This window comes from Aureobasidium subglaciale (genome assembly GCF_000721755.1).
Source record: "Aureobasidium subglaciale EXF-2481 unplaced genomic scaffold scaffold_8, whole genome shotgun sequence".
NCBI lineage: Eukaryota > Fungi > Ascomycota > Dothideomycetes > Dothideales > Saccotheciaceae > Aureobasidium > Aureobasidium subglaciale.
This window is the reverse complement of record NW_013566987.1, coordinates 642,255-654,971: the sequence shown is the minus strand read 5'-3', so window position 1 is coordinate 654,971 and position 12,717 is coordinate 642,255. Positions and strand designations below refer to the sequence as shown.

General features: G+C 51.7%; 6 protein-coding genes across 6 annotated transcripts; 3 read left to right on the top strand and 3 right to left on the bottom strand.

Annotated features, from left to right (window-relative positions):
* Positions 1-290: 290 nt before the first annotated feature.
* Positions 291-2,556, top strand: AUEXF2481DRAFT_4421 (uncharacterized protein; the record flags this gene model as incomplete). Its single annotated transcript, XM_013488989.1, has 2 exons — positions 291-832; positions 882-2,556. The coding sequence occupies 2 exons, from the start codon at positions 291-293 to the stop codon at positions 2,554-2,556; spliced, it is 2,217 nt and encodes a 738-aa protein (XP_013344443.1).
* A 289-nt stretch (positions 2,557-2,845) lies between these two features.
* On the top strand, positions 2,846-3,785 carry AUEXF2481DRAFT_39260 (uncharacterized protein). Its single transcript, XM_013489143.1, has one exon. The coding sequence runs from the start codon at positions 3,052-3,054 to the stop codon at positions 3,778-3,780; it is 729 nt and encodes a 242-aa protein (XP_013344597.1). The 5' UTR covers positions 2,846-3,051; the 3' UTR covers positions 3,781-3,785.
* Positions 3,786-4,136: 351 nt separating this feature from the next.
* AUEXF2481DRAFT_39259 (uncharacterized protein) lies at positions 4,137-5,097 on the bottom strand. The gene has a single exon (XM_013489142.1). It carries the CDS (start codon positions 4,857-4,859, stop codon positions 4,332-4,334), a length of 528 nt encoding a protein of 175 aa, XP_013344596.1. The 5' UTR covers positions 4,860-5,097; the 3' UTR covers positions 4,137-4,331.
* Positions 5,098-6,035: 938 nt separating this feature from the next.
* Positions 6,036-7,509, top strand: AUEXF2481DRAFT_39258 (uncharacterized protein). Its single transcript, XM_013489141.1, has one exon. It carries the CDS (start codon positions 6,235-6,237, stop codon positions 7,417-7,419), a length of 1,185 nt encoding a protein of 394 aa, XP_013344595.1. The 5' UTR covers positions 6,036-6,234; the 3' UTR covers positions 7,420-7,509.
* A 148-nt stretch (positions 7,510-7,657) lies between these two features.
* On the bottom strand, positions 7,658-10,416 carry AUEXF2481DRAFT_39257 (uncharacterized protein). Its single transcript, XM_013489140.1, has 2 exons — positions 9,042-10,416; positions 7,658-8,989 (listed from the first exon to the last, which is right to left on the bottom strand). The coding sequence occupies exons 1-2, from the start codon at positions 10,245-10,247 to the stop codon at positions 7,850-7,852; spliced, it is 2,346 nt and encodes a 781-aa protein (XP_013344594.1). The 5' UTR covers positions 10,248-10,416; the 3' UTR covers positions 7,658-7,849.
* A 62-nt stretch (positions 10,417-10,478) lies between these two features.
* Positions 10,479-12,708, bottom strand: AUEXF2481DRAFT_39255 (uncharacterized protein). The gene is made up of 2 exons (XM_013489139.1): positions 12,378-12,708; positions 10,479-12,322 (listed from the first exon to the last, which is right to left on the bottom strand). Exons 1-2 carry the CDS (start codon positions 12,653-12,655, stop codon positions 10,753-10,755), a joined length of 1,848 nt encoding a protein of 615 aa, XP_013344593.1. The 5' UTR covers positions 12,656-12,708; the 3' UTR covers positions 10,479-10,752.
* Positions 12,709-12,717: the final 9 nt, after the last annotated feature.

Here is a 12,717-nt window from a genome sequence, read left to right as displayed (position 1 = left end):
AAGGCATGTCCTAGGAGTTCGAGAAGAGAGTATTTTTCCAGTCATCATGACGGCGTGAAGCGGGCGTGTAAATTACAGCTGCAAGTGACAGCAAGCGATGCATTGATTGCATGAAATGAAAAGATGATTCGAAACGCCAACCATGTCCACGTCTTTTGTACCAAAGTGAAAGCAAGTTGATGTGATGGAATTGACTTTATGATTGGAGCTTTGACGACGCTTGGCGGACAGGATGGCCATTGTCGAGTTGCGGAAGGACGGAGGAGACAGTACGTCTTGAGAAAGTCATTATGCTTCTTCGAGTGCCATTGGCACGGAGGCCGCTGTCGCCAAAGAGATGCGCTCGCTTGGTCCAATCTGTATATACGCCGTCGTCAACATGGCGGTCTGCATCGTCGTGCCTTCGCAAGCAACCCTCAGCTGTCGCATCCACGCGCCTTGTACATGATCAATCTGTCGCCCACACATCTGCCGCTACTCCCTACGCACCAGAGCGCACACGAGTCAGACACGCGACCAACTTGGCTTCAAGGACAGCCATCAATCCTCCATCCAACATACCTGCCGAGAACCAACAACTACATGCTTCTTTAAACCGGCTCAAGGACATCGCCAGCGACTATGTGAACCAGAGCAGACTACAGCTGGCTTTGAGGGGACTGGAAACATCAAGACCTACCGTGAGGATCGGACTGCTTGGACTAGGACAAGATGGAGATGTGGCTGCCAGAAAGCTCGCCCGCGTCTTGCTAGCCGATGCGCTGGCTGATGAGGCTCAATGGGAGAAGATGCTGAAGCTGCCGTCGCAAGATGGCAAGCCTCTTCTTCTGAGGTATCTTTGACCTCTGCCTTGTATCGGGACCATCACTGACGAGCCACAGGTACGGAGCCGAAGACGACATCCTACCGACTAACCCGCTCGTAAACGAGTTGAACATCCCATCGCGTGTGCTGGAAAAGAACAACCTCGAGCTGCTCATCACAACCCTCAACACATCTAGCGGCCCCAGCATCACCGCAGACCCATCAGGACTGGCAGAATCTATCCTAGTACCCCCGTTACAAACACCGGTCGCTTCTTCTGGCCGAGCTGGCTTCGTTCGCTACCCCGTCCACAAGGCAATCGTTGTTGGAGAGGGCATTCAAGGATGCATGGAATTTGGTCGTCTTTCGAGTGCCCTGGAAGCCACAACTTTGGGTGTTACAGGTGCTCAACAAGGACTCATCCAAGTTGCACTGAGCGTGCCGAGAGACAGTCCTCGAACTCAGACCAACGATACTGGATTAATTTCTCCCGTCGATATTGATCAAGCCGCAGCGGCACTCGATCTTTTCCGCCAGGATGTTGCCAACAGCGCTCTTTTTAACACAAAATGGCAAGCAAGCAACATCAAAGCCATAATCAAATTCTTGGCCTCAGATCCTATGGACCCTGTCACTGGTGAAGCAGTGGGTGTGAGGCCGACAGTACAATCACATATTCGCTCCACACTGGACTCTGCCACGGCTGCTATTGCTGCTTCCGAGAAGGCCGCCAGTAAGGCTGTAGTCTCCAACAGTATACCAGATTCTATACGCCAGGAGATGACACAGGCGATAGCAAACTGGTCACAACATGCACACTCTGATCTCCAAGTCTCCATCGCAAATGCGGTTGACTCGCGCTCATGGCGCAGAACTTCTTGGTCGCGCCTTCTCTGGCGTGTGGATGACGTGGGCGTAGCCGCTCAGGAGGTGCTACGCTCACATTGGCTGCTCGATGCCGAGTCGACTCTTGCTTTCCTCTCCGGACGTATTGAACAAGCCGGTTTCTTCAAGAGCAATGTGGGAGCAGCAAACTTCAATCCAGACTATGCTATGCATCCCTCTCACCGCAAAGTCGGCAAGGCCGGTCAGTTCATTTCGGAAGAAAGAGCTTTCCTTGCTACTCCCGCCCTGCCCCCATCAATCCCTGCAACGACGAAGACAGGTCTATTGACTAAATACTTTACCGGTAAAGAACGAGAACTCACTGTAGCAGAACTCCTCGGAATCGATGTTCAAATCAAAAAGGTTAGAGAAGAAGGTGGTATCGACATTCTCCACTCACGACCTTGGCCGCTTGCTATCCACTATACCCGTCAAGGACTACTTCACACTCTCGTCCCTTCTTTGCAAGCGCGTGCGCAAGCACTTCTCGCTCAGTCTCTTACCACTATTGGCGCAACCTCTGCCCTAGGAGTATGGCTTTACATTGCCACCTCCGGCACCATGATGGCTGAATCCGGCGCAATCGCTGCTCTTGGACTCGTCTGGACCCTCCGCCGTCTCCAAAAGAAATGGGAAGGAGAACGTGAGACATGGGAGGCTGAAATCCGCGAAAATGGTCGTGTTGTGCTTGGTGAGGTTGAGGATGTCTTGAGACGGGTCGTCAGAGAAAATGAAAGAGGTGTACTTAGGCAAGCGGACATACAAGATTGGAGTAGAGCTAGGGAAGCATTGAGGGACGTCAAGAGAGCTATGGGAGATGTTGAGGAGGTTGAAGAAAAAGTACAGGAGATTGGTGTTAAAGTATAGGGATGCTCAGGGCATCTTTTTAGAATGACCTTGAAAATCAAAATGCACAGTGCTCTTGACAAGAGATACCTAAGAAACATTGCTTATTGGCGAAGCAACTTCGAATCATTGATTGCATCATGCGAATTGTTTCGGTATCAGACACCGGCCGGACATCCTTTTGTTTGTCAGGCAAGATCAAAGGTCGACATGTTGTTGGTAAGATGGGCGAGAGGCGGATGACTTTGCCGCCGCTTGCCCGTTGCATGCCACTTTCGGCCACCGCCCTGTCGATCTATCAAGCTCCCACCTCACCTTTCTGGCTAAAGGTCATATCGACGACACTGCTTGGCTGACAAACAGGAGTGATCAATACAAGGGCGTGGCTTATCAGTATATAATAAGATTGATATCGGGACGAAGTCGACTTCCACACCTTTTTACACACAAGCCATCTCCACAAATCAGTAGAGACAACAAGCTTCAACATTTCTATACCAAAGAAAGAACACAACGATGGCTAAACTCACCGACTTCAAGGTCCTCTCTTTCGATGTCTACGGCACACTTATAGACTGGGAGACTGGTGTCCTCGACGCTCTCCAACCTCTCCTGGCTCAAAACAACAAAGCAGATGCCTTTACCCGAAAGCACTTGCTACAAACATACCACCACCACGAAGCTTCTCAACAACAAAAGACACCATCAATGACCTACTGCGACCTCCTTACTACAATCCACCCCCTGATAGCCGCAGACCTAGACTGTTCCCCTCCCTCCGAGAACGACAACAAAGCCTTTGGAGAATCCGTAGGCACCTGGCCAGCCTTCCCCGATACAGTCACCGCACTCCACCGTCTCCAAAAGCACTACAAACTCATCGTCCTCTCAAACGTCGACCGAGACTCCTTTGCCCTCACCAATGCCTCTCCACTGCAATCCTTCCCCTTTGACGCTATCCTCACAGCTCAAGATATCGGGAGCTATAAACCCGATGCCAGAAATTTTGACTACATGTTAAAGACTGTGTATGAGAAGTTTGGAGCAGAGAAGGAGCAAGTGTTGCAGACGGCGCAGAGCCAGTTTCATGATCATGTTCCTGCTGAAAAGGCTGGGGTGAAGAGTTGTTGGATTGTGAGGCCTGGGGCGGAGATGGGCAATCTGGAAGATCAGGAGGTTTGGGATTGGAGGTTTGATACGCTGGGGGAGATGGCCGAGGCTGTTGAGAAGGAGGTGGAAGGGTGAAGGTGTGATGGAGAAAGAGTTGAGGATGAGCATGGCAATATCTCTCGTACAGTTAGTTGTTGTAGGCCATTGAATGTGATGATTGGGGTCATGATGCTGTTTATCAGTCATACAGTCGTGCAACTTTTTGTAGACGGAAGCCTCGATTAGAGGAGCCCCTGTTTTGCGACAGCGCTAGTACTCTGCCCACTTCCATGTCATCGATTCACCAGTACAACGGCTCGTTCTTCGACCAAAAGTCACTTTCAGAGTATGTCGGCTCTTCCGAGGATGAAGAGGCACAGTCTGAAGAGCAAAGTCACGACGCAGGCACACACATACAAGACACAAGTCACCATCACAGTCAAGAATGTCATTGGCTCCAACAAGATTTGCATTTTGTGACAAGAAACCATCGCGCATTCGCACAAAGTACTATAACTGCCAAGTACCCGTATCATTGAAGAAACCCAAAGGAAGTAGGAAAAGCTGTCTCCCTATCCCATCAGAGTCATCCCGCTCTCATTGAAAAAACCCTTCGTAGGTAAAAAAAAAAAAGAGTAGTGTGAATCTCAGGCATCACCTGCGACTCTGAGATATGTTTCCCGACGGCGAGGATGACTGTCGTTGGTGTTTGTAAAAACGGTTTCGAGTCGTGAGAGCATGTAGTTTTCTGCGTGTCGGAGGACTTCTTCTCTCGTCATACACCCTGTTGATTTTGGGTGAGAGGACTTTGATGGTGGGTGAGAAGAAGATGATGTTGGTTGCCAGAGAGTGGTGGTAGAGGATGATAAGGAAAAGGAAATCATACTCAATTCATCCCAGGCGTCGCTTGTCCAGCCAAAGACTTCGTTGTGGATGCGACGTTGTTGTGTGGTTTTGCTGCTGCTGCTGCTACTGGTGGAGGAGCAGGAGTTGTTCTTGATGTTTGTGCTGCACGGCGAGATTGCGGTACGCAGCTTGATTTGTTTGGTGAGGAGCCATTTTGTGAGGCTGCAGACCTTTTTGGCCTTGTGACTTGTTGTAGTGGTGGTTGACTTCTTGTTTTGTGCTCTCATGGCAGATAGTTTCTGAGTGGCGGGAAACATGATAGGTTCCATCTTATTTTGTTGGTGGAGAGGTAGATGGGAGAGCAGTGTATATGAGGGAGGAGGTACTTGATGAGGGTGCCTAGCTTTGTTATACTTCTTGCTTGGGTTGCGAATTGATGGTTTGAGGAGGCTTGTCTTGATTTTGTAGCAATTAACAAGGGTTGCGGAAGATGAGAGAGAGGAAACAGAATAGGATCAGAAGGTGGAAGCTTCTTATCATGCGAAACAACTCACAATAGAAGGAAATAGAATACTTGCCTATTGTTCTTACAAGATTGTTCTCATTCGAGCACGTTTGCGCTGCCGTACCTGTGCAACGCATGGCTTCTATACAGTAGACCCTAGAGGAGTGGTACGCCATGTGGCATACTAGAGGCTGCTTCTAGGCAGCAATTCCAGGAAACGTCCACATCCAGTCTACGCGATGCTCAGCGTCGACATCGACATGTGATGTGTGGTGGAAGCATATAGCCGGGTAGCAGGCGACCCGATGTATTACCTTGCTCGGGAGTTTTTGGGCTCGGAAGCGCTCCATGGTTCCTCCCGCAAGTTCAGCCATATGTTGGATTTTTGAGCAATTGTCGCGAAATATCTCAAGCTGTCTCAGGTGCTTGGAGGATGACTGTTTCTTTCCAATATGACAACAATGATAGAGACTGCGCTCATAGTCCGAGACGGTCTCATATACCTTTCTCATGAATGCACTTCTTTGTAATAGCAAAACTCCGAGTTCATACCATCGATACTCTCGAAGGTCAATATGGCAGCCGCAGGTGCTATTTGCCATTTATTCATGTTGGACGCAAAGACAGAAGCGAGAACGGAAGTACGAGGCATCGTACGCGACCCTGTTCCACGCAGTGTAAATTGCAGTCCAGTTTCTACAGACTCAACTATCGAGTCTTCATCGGATGCTGTGTTTGAGTCGCCGCAGTCGCAAGAAGAAGACCCCTTCAAGACAGGCTTCGATACACCGCAGTCCAGCGTGATCGATCTGAGCTTAAGACCAGTAGCTCAGCAGAGACGAGCACCCAAGTTTGTCGAGTGCTTCTGCGTTGGTTGTGGGCCTTGTGTCGGAGTAGGAGGTCAAGCGACATGCAACCGCGGGCCATTTCTCAAAGCATTCATCGAGAGGGGTGGGGTATCGGAGGAATCGAAGCACGATAAGAAGTGGCTCGTAAAGAAGATGCGCAATTGTCTGTCCAACGGGCTGAAGACGGTGTGGAGGAGGGAACAAAGGTCAAGATGGCAGCGGATGGATGGACGGTCGGTGTTTTCGGAACAGCTCAAGCTCAGCGACGTCACTGTTGATCACAGCTCGGGCATCCAGAAAGCTCCCTCGATTTCTCCGTCTGCATTTTGACTTGGACACACCACACACACCATGTCGTTTCGCCTGAGCACACGCAGCACAAGCCTGCGGGCACCTCTCGCTCGCCTGACAACAACTCCCATCACCCGCCGTCACCTGAGCGCATACGGCTACGAGCAAACCAAAGCCCTAGCCTTTACCAACTATGGCGAACCCAAGGACGTCCTCCGACTACACAGCCACAGCATCTCGCCAGCTCACAAGGACCTCGTAACCCTCCGCTTCCTGGCCTCGCCCATCAACCCCGCCGACATCAACCAGATCCAAGGCGTCTATCCCAGCAAACCAAACTTCAGCACCACCCTTGGAGCCCCCGAGCCAACTGCCGTAGGAGGCAATGAAGGTGTCGCCGAGATCATCTCCGCCGGTGGTAGCGTCAAGGGCTTCCAACGAGGCGACTGGGTCATCATGCGCAGCCCTGGCTTTGGAACCTGGCGCACTCACGCCCAAACCACAACAGAGAACCTCCTCAAGATCGAAGACAAGTCCGGACTCACTCCCCTTCAAGCCGGAACCGTCAGCGTAAATCCCTGCACTGCCTATCGCATGCTCAAAGACTTTGTCACTCTCAAAGAAGGAGACTGGTTCATCCAAAACGGCGCAAACTCCGGCGTCGGCAGAGCTGCAATCCAACTAGGCAAGCTCTGGGGCTACCGCAGTATAAATATCATCCGCGACCGCTCAGACCCTGCAGCCACAGAAGCAATGAAGCAAGAATTAAAAGGCTTAGGCGCAGACATTGTTCTCACAGACACAGAAGCAATGGACAAATCCTTCCGCACCGTCATCAAAGAAGCCACAAATGGGGGCCGCGAAGAAATCCACCTCGCTCTCAACTGCGTAGGCGGCAAACTTGTCAACAGCATGGCCAAGATCTTAGCCGAAAACTCGCACATTGTAACCTACGGCGCCATGTCCCGCGAACCCGTCACCGTACCCGCTGGCCTTCAGATCTTCAAAAACATCTCCTACGACGGCTTTTGGGTGAGTAGATGGTCGGATGCAAATCCGGCGGATAAGAAAAAGACGGTCGAACATGTTTTGGATCTTGTGAGGGAGGGCAAGTTCAAGGATACACCGTTTGATGAGGTCAAGTGGGAGTGGGAGACCAAAGGGGAAGAGTTGATTAAAGCTGTTCAAGGCACTCTGCAAGGATTTAGATCTGGCAAGGGTGTCTTTGTGTTTGGAAAGACTTAGAAAAGGGGAAAGAGCCAATGACGAATTAATGCTTTATCTGTACATATACATTGAATTGAACATTCTCCGACTGTCGGACACCTTTGGGAATCTTATGTGCATGTCCCTTCCAAATCTCATGATGCTACAATTCTTTTATTCGGTGATTGAGACACAAAGAGCCATGGCAGGTGCACAATCAGCTTGGTCGTAGGAAACTGCAAAAGACCCAAGATGAAATGCCAATCCAGAAGCAGAACGGTTTTGATGGAAGGAAATTTAATTGATTCTATGCATAAAAAAAACTTTCTAAAGACTACAAAGCCTAATATAATGATGATAACAACCACGCCCGGGCTTCTAGCCACAAGACATGGAAATAGAGGAGAGAACAAGAAGGAAATCATAGCAATCATGATTCAAGAGAACAACTCGACGAGGAGTTCAAAGCCTATGCAGGCAGGCCGGCAGCAATGGCATCCTCCTTCTTGGGACGGGGACGTCCAGAAAGAGTATCCACAATCGACACCAAGTCCATCCAGAACTCGTTCTTAGGGCGACGGTCCTTCCAGTCAGTCTCTTCCTTCTCAACCTTCTCCATACCCGAGAACTGGACTTGAGCGCCAGTGATTCCTATCACTGCGCACGACAGAGGGTCATTGGCAATCTCGTCCTTGCTCTTTCCAGCAAAGGACTCAATGTGCTGCATGCTCTTGACACCGAAACGGACGGCACGAACACGGTCCATGGGCGAAGGAATACCACCCTGCTGCACGTGACCAGGAACCGCGAAACGCGAATCGAACTTGCCACCGCTCTCCTCGCGGATGATGTTGGCAATGATCTCGGTGGTATAAGTCTTTGATGCCTTTTCGTTACGGAGAATGATCTTTCCACTACGATTTTGACCCTTGTCCTTTGCGAATTGCTCTTTCAAGTGCTCAATGTCCGAGGCGATCATCTTGAGGTGGATGCCCTCTTCAGGCGTGTAGACGGCGACGGCTCCGATGGAGAGACCGGCGATGGTGGCAATGTAGCCGGAAGCACCACCCTGTGTCTCGACGACGAAGACACGACGACGCGAGGCAGCAGCGGACTGCTTGATGGCATCGCAGTAGTCGATCAGGGCGTTCAAGCAGGTGTCGCTACCAATGGAGTATTCAGTACCGGGGACGTTATTGGAGACGGTAGCGGGAAGAATGACGATGGGGATCTTGAATGCATCGTAGTCGCGTCTGGCCTTGCGGAGCTCGGAAACGGCAGTGAAGGCCTCGAAACCACCAATGACGAACAGAGCATCAATGTTGTGGTACTTCAGGGCATCAGAGACACCGTCGTAGTCCTCGGAGGGAGTAGCACGGTTGGTTCCAATCTCGGAACCACCCTTGCTGGCCCAGTTCTCGGCGTCGAGCCACTTGATCTCGCGGACCGAGCTTTCCTCATCCTTGTAGTGACGGGCAAGACCGGGGAATCCGTTGTGGAGAGCGATGGGGGTGTGGCCACGGGTAAGGCAATAGGCGGTAGCGGCGCGGGTAGCAGCGTTCATACCACCAGCGGGAGCTCCAACGTGGATGATACCGACACGCAGACGCTATGAATGTGTTAGTTGAAACCGTTTCAAGACCCTCGGATTATCCACTTGCCTTCTCCTTGGGCAAAAGAAGCTCCTGCTTGTCGGTGGAGACAGTGGTGCTGTATGCAGTCCAGTATTCGTCAAACTCGGCACCTCTAAGCTTCATGGCAGACTTGAAGTCCTTGCGTTCGATGGCTTCGGCAACAGATTGGGTCAATTTGACAGCTTCCATCAACGACTTGCGAACGATCTTGTTCTCGACTATGCAGATGACGGGACTGGGTGTTTCAGGGGTAGAGTCGAGGACAGCCTTGACAGCCTCAACACCTTGAAGAGTAGCCAACATACGGTCGTAAGCAACGGCGGTACCACCACGCTGTACGTGACCGAGAGTGGTGACCCTGGTGTCGAGACCGAGCTTGCCAGCAAGCAGATCCTTCACCTTGTTGGGCGAGATGGCATTCAGCTGACGGTCGTGGGCGCCCTCGGCAACGATGACAATCGTCTTTCTCTTTCCAAGCTTGCGGTGGCGCTGGATAACGTCGCACATCTCAGTCTCCCAGTTCTCTGAAGGAGGGTTCTCCGGGAGGAAAACAAAGTCAGCACCAGTGGAAACACCAGCCATCAAGGCGAGCCAACCACAATGTCTACCCATGACCTCGACGACAAAGGCACGCTGATGGGAGAAAGCGGTAGCATCAATGTAGTCGACAGCCTGGCAGATACGCTGGAGCGATGAGTAGCATCCAATAGTGGCATCGGTACCGGCCAAGTCGTTGTCGATTGATCCGACCAGACCGACAATGTTGAGATGTCTGAAAGGCGCGACGGCCTCCTTCTTGAAGGTGCCGTTGGACACCAGTTCTTCAACCAGGCTGGGCCACTCGCCTCTGAACCTGTCTGCGCCGGTCAAACTACCGTCACCACCACAGACGACCAAGGCATCAATGCCCTTGTCAATCATGTTCTTGGCTGCTTGAAGTCTGCCAGGGCGCTCCTTGAAGGACATGCATCTTGCTGTACCGATCAGGGTACCACCTTCTGAAAGCCATCCACGTACGTCTTCCCAACGCATTTGCTTGATCATGTCACCGCCCTGGACGAGACCTTCATAACCTTCGTACACGGCGAAAGCGTCACAGCCAGAGGCGATGGTTTGGCGGACGACAGCACGCACAGCACCAGACATTCCCTGAGAGTCACCTCCGGAAGTCATGACAGCAATCCGCTTCTTGCCCTCGGGCATCGCAGCGGGTGCGAGGTTGACTTGGGCCATGGTGGGGGGCCGCTTGTGTTGTGTTTGTTATGCGGACGGGAGAGGTGTTGTGTTATTTTCGAGGGCGGAGGAAGCTGTACCAGACAGAGAGTTTGGCCAGCTGTGTTTATAGGCTTGTCGTAACACGTGGTGGAGAGATGGTTTGTGAATTTAGAAAAAGAGGCTCAAGCCAAACTCGAAGTGAAATCTTGAAGCGCACCAAGACTCCGGTCATACCGCGCGCAGCCATACGTCACTCTCAACAACACCCCACTGTTGGTCAGTGCCAGTCAACACGACGGTCCGACTGCGGTCTTACAGGCCAAGAATCTCACCATTGTTTGGTGGCACCGGCACCATCTCCATCTTGGAAGCACTCCAGCAAGCAGGAATCTCGTGCTTCGTTCACACTATACATACTGCTCTATCTCACCATTCATCACCTGCTTACTTTGTTTCGACTTCTTGAGAAGAAAAGCCGTTAGACCCTGATTATCGCTGCAGCTAAATGACTTGTTCTTCGGACTCATGCTCCGTCCCAAACATGCTGCTTCACCGTCTCCCAAAATCCATCTTGTTCCATCACGTCCTCGACTTTCCACTCAAATCTCTCCTTGGGCGTGCGCAGTACAAGACTTTTCTGTGCCGCATCTCCTTCTCCGTGAACCACAATGCCGATCTTATCGTTGCTGTTGGCTTTGCCGAGGACGCCGCATCTGTCGTTGAGGCTCCAATTGGATAGCTTGTCCACAATGCCATGGCCCAAGGCATTTGCAATGGCCGTGTTGAAGTAGTCTTTGAGCTCTTGCATCTCCGGTATCTCAACTCGGGGCAACCCTACGGGAGATGTCACCAACATGGCGCTGCCGAAAGCGGGTGCTAATATGGAGGTGCGCACTTCAATGCCGAACTCGAGTGCGTTGGCAAGATGCGGTATCTTGAGTGACAGTCTCATCCGCGAGTGTATAGGTGTGAGACCTCTCTGCATGAGTGAGTCGATTGTTTCGGCTGACCTCAAAAGCGCTGGATCAAATGCAGCCGTCTCGATTGAGGCATCGATAGATGCAGCTTTGAGGAGTTTCTCGACCCCTTCCAGATAAGTGCCAATATCACCAAGTATGGAGCGATGCTGCAACATTGTCAAGACGGGTTTCATGATGTTTGCGACTGGTGTGTCTCGTCTGATGCTCGATATTGGCAAAGGCAATTCAGATCTGCGAGCTAGTCTTTCGCGATGGGTATACGAAAGGAACAAACGAAGAGCTAGTGCAATGGCCTGCGCCCAGGCATCTTCTGGCTGTTTCTCCCGTGCTTTTGTGTCGATCTCAGTCAATGGCATCAAGTCGATCAACACCTCCAGCGATTCCGACGCAGACGCTGAAGCAGTTGGGGACAGTCTTGTTGGGAGGCGGATGATCGAGTCGCGCATGTCAACACCGTACGATGCTAGACTCCGCGACTCTCGAATGATCTCGTGGAAAAGTTCCTCCTCATACAACGAATCCCTGGCGTGACGAATACGGGCTTCGAGGGCGGATTCTGATTCATCAGAAGTATCAGGCATTTGCGAGACGCCAATAATGTCGTCGCCTTGCTTTATGCGTACTCTTACGACTTTGCTGTTGTTTCCGAGCCCTTTGTCGAGTAGGACGTTTCCATCCTCGTCAGATCTTAGAGCAGCAAGTCCGCGGTCCCTGAACTCTCCAAGAGCTTCCAGGAAGCCAAAACGGACGCCCAAGTTGTGTTTTTCGCGAGGCAGACGAGAGATCGACCAACCCTTGTCGCTGACAGACAAGACTTGTTCCCAGTAATGTGTTTCTCTCCTGACATTCTTTTCTAGACGGGCAGCTGCGCCTAACAAGGAATCAGCAGAGGCTTGAAGCGACTGCATCCTCCAACTGCGAGCAATTGTGTCGTCGACCTGCTCTTGCTCCTTGTTGGGCTGGACGTTGTGCCATACATCGGTAGCGAGTGTTCCAGGCTTGATGAATTGCTTCAGATGGGGCGACATTGTGAGGTCGGCTTGTTTTGGGGCGTCTTTGGAGAGTAGTAGGGAGACAAAGTCGAGAGCAATAAGTGCTTCGTTTCGCGCAGAGCTACACGGGCTTAGTAAGAGCATGGTGGCAGGGACGGGCGGCATGGACGACGTACTCGACATGTTGTCTCATCTCAGCTCGTGCTACCCATAGCTGCTCTCGGCGGTCCTTCTCTTCTGCTCCGTCTGCTTCTGCGCCGTCGTCGTCTTCGTCTGTGTCGGAGCTCTCGTCGTCATTCTCGTTGGCAGCTATCTCAGTCTGCAGTCCTTGCTCGGTGATGTGCCGAAAGTGGCCGCGTTCATCGTGGATGCGTCCAAGTATGGACAAGAGTGAGTCGGCTTCATTGTCGTCGCGTGGTTGCAGCAACGACGGGGGCAGAGTGATGTCGGCCATGTTGGTTGCAATCAAAAGCTTCCGGCGTCGGCACAGCGTCAGCGGTTCCTGAGCGCCTCGTG